At 35.8% G+C, this 2347-nt stretch overlaps 1 protein-coding gene across 1 annotated transcript in view; it reads left to right on the top strand.

The window, feature by feature from the left end:
* LOC118340929 (trace amine-associated receptor 1-like) overlaps positions 1 to 103 on the top strand; it is a 5942-nt gene extending 5839 nt beyond the window's left edge. Inside the window, exon 5 of the mRNA XM_035679092.1 lies at positions 11 to 103. Within this exon, the coding sequence (XP_035534985.1) occupies positions 11 to 103 (93 nt within the window). The remainder of the gene's footprint in view (positions 1 to 10) is intronic.
* The last annotated feature ends 2244 nt before the right edge of the window (positions 104 to 2347 follow it).

Consider the following 2347-nt stretch of genomic DNA (forward strand, 5'->3'; position numbering starts at 1 on the left):
TGGTGATCAGGACTACAAGGCAGATATTGGACACCATGATGAAGATATAGATGAGGAGCAGGAGGATGAAGGCAGGAATGGAGGACTCTGGGCTGACCTTTAACCCCTCCACAAGCAGAATATCTGTCTGGTTGTCCATAGTGCAGAGGGATAATTTATTCCTAGTGAGGAAAATAATATCACTTATATATCTGTTGTTTTAAAATGAGAAAATCAAAATGAGGAAACAATCTGCTTCCTGACTACCATTTATAAATAAATATTTTGTTTTGACAATGAAAAAATGACCCGTTATCTAATTTTATTTAACGTGTTTATAAATGGAAATCAGAAATTAGAATATATGTTTGGCTGTATGCGTTGGCAGCTGTTGGAACAGAGCTCATGAATGAATGAAGACTAGTGTCTTATGAGGAATCTTACCCTATTATACAGGTGAATTTGGGGCGATCATAATACCTGCATGAGAGGGACCTGGGGAGAGATATCTGAGGTGCTGCAGTTGGACCCTTCTCAAAATCAACACCACTTTGAGAAATGAAATTTTCATGGATGTATGTATTTTATGTATTTTAATTCCCAATTTCCATTTATCAGCAGTGTTTCTATTTTAAAAAACGAAAATATGGAAAACCTGTATTCCATTTACTGTTCCCAGTTTATAAATGGTGGTCATGAAACAGCTTGTTACTTGGTGAAGTGATGTGAAAACCAAACCAAAAATATGTCTGCAGGTTTGCATCTATCGACTCAGGGTAGATAGGAATTTGCTTTTAAGAGCTCATAAAAGCACAAGTGCACTGACACATACAACAAGGGAAAAACATGGTTCAATAACACTGTTGTGTAGCTTACTGCTTCTTTTAAATACAATACATAAAGACATTAAAACTTATCTTACAGTATAAGATTTCATTTAAAGCTTTCTGTTTTCATTTATTTTCATTTGTCTTTCAAATGCTTTTTTCCCTTTCATTTTGTTCATCAAGGGTTCGTCAGTATCATGTGTTCAAGATTTCAGTGTTAAAAAAAGTGTTAAAGCATATAAAATAAAGCATATACTGTACAGCAAAAAGGGGGAGGGGGGTTGCAAGGCCTTTTTGATTTTAAAAAACTTGTACACGGTAGGCCTATATCTCAGCAGTTCTTTCCTTTTTGTACATTAAATTGTTGACTGGTATTTAAGATCTAAACTTTGAAGAGCTGAACACAAGCTTTATTCACAGAGCTGATAGAACAATGAAAAGGGAAAATGCCCTATTCAACCCCTATGTCTATTATTGTTCAAATCTATTTAAAAAATATAATACTGACAGAGAGTTGTTGAAAAAGTTCTTAAATCTGGAAAACCCATCTCTACACAAAATCCACAGAAAATATTCTGCTCAAAATTTATCCAAATCTCTGGTTATACACAAACTTCCTGCAGTTACTGTGTTCCCTGTTTGGGTTCATTGTACAGTTTATCAGCTCTTCTCTACTGTTATTGTTACGCATTGAATGTAAATATCTATAAAATATAGTCAGTTTACTCAATGATAGAAAAGGGCTCCCTTAAGGAAGAGGTTGGGAACCACTGCTGTACAGTAAATAATACATTGCAGTGTGCAACCCACAGAAATTATAATCAAGAAAGTATATATATAGAATCAAGTGGGGAACTTTTAGGTAACAAAAGACATTCATTGGTCCAAAGTTCTCAGGTTTAAGTGTTTTAGGAAGACATTTTAAGCTATATGACCTCTGCCTGAAATTATATAACCATGATTAGTATTATGCATCTCATGCTTACCTCTGCTGATGTGAACCTCCTCCGCTCAGACCCGAAGTTGGCTGAAACTTTTATAAGCTGAGTGACTGGCCCCTCTGTACTCCGGGGTTAACTTCGTCATTGTAGCTGCTGTCAATCTCACAGGAATATTATGTTTCCTGTTGGCGGTTTGCTGTTTTTGGTTGTAGTAGGACACATGCTCTCTAAGCATATTCCCCAAAAATCCATGCTGATTAGGGGTATGCATCTCTGCCTTCTAAGACAATATGGTATCTTGATACATGGGCTACGATGCATTTTAATATGAAACAATTTGATTTGATTTATGCAATCTAATGCAGTTCTTAACAATTGTTTAATGTAGATATTTTTTTTACATTCTAAATTTACAAAAAGGCATTTCTATAAAAGTGACATTGCTTACCTTCAAATGCATATCTATATATTTTTATAAAATACCAGTTTATGTGAAAATTATTAAGAATAAAATTACCTGGTCCTCGGTCTGCCCCGTGGCCTCCTCCCATCTGGACGTGCCAGGAACACTTCCCTCGGGAGGCGCCCTGGAGGCATCCT

This window comes from Morone saxatilis, unplaced genomic scaffold (assembly GCF_004916995.1).
Source record: "Morone saxatilis isolate NCDOM2014 unplaced genomic scaffold, NCSU_SB_2.0 Contig7, whole genome shotgun sequence".
Lineage (NCBI taxonomy): Eukaryota > Metazoa > Chordata > Actinopteri > Moronidae > Morone > Morone saxatilis.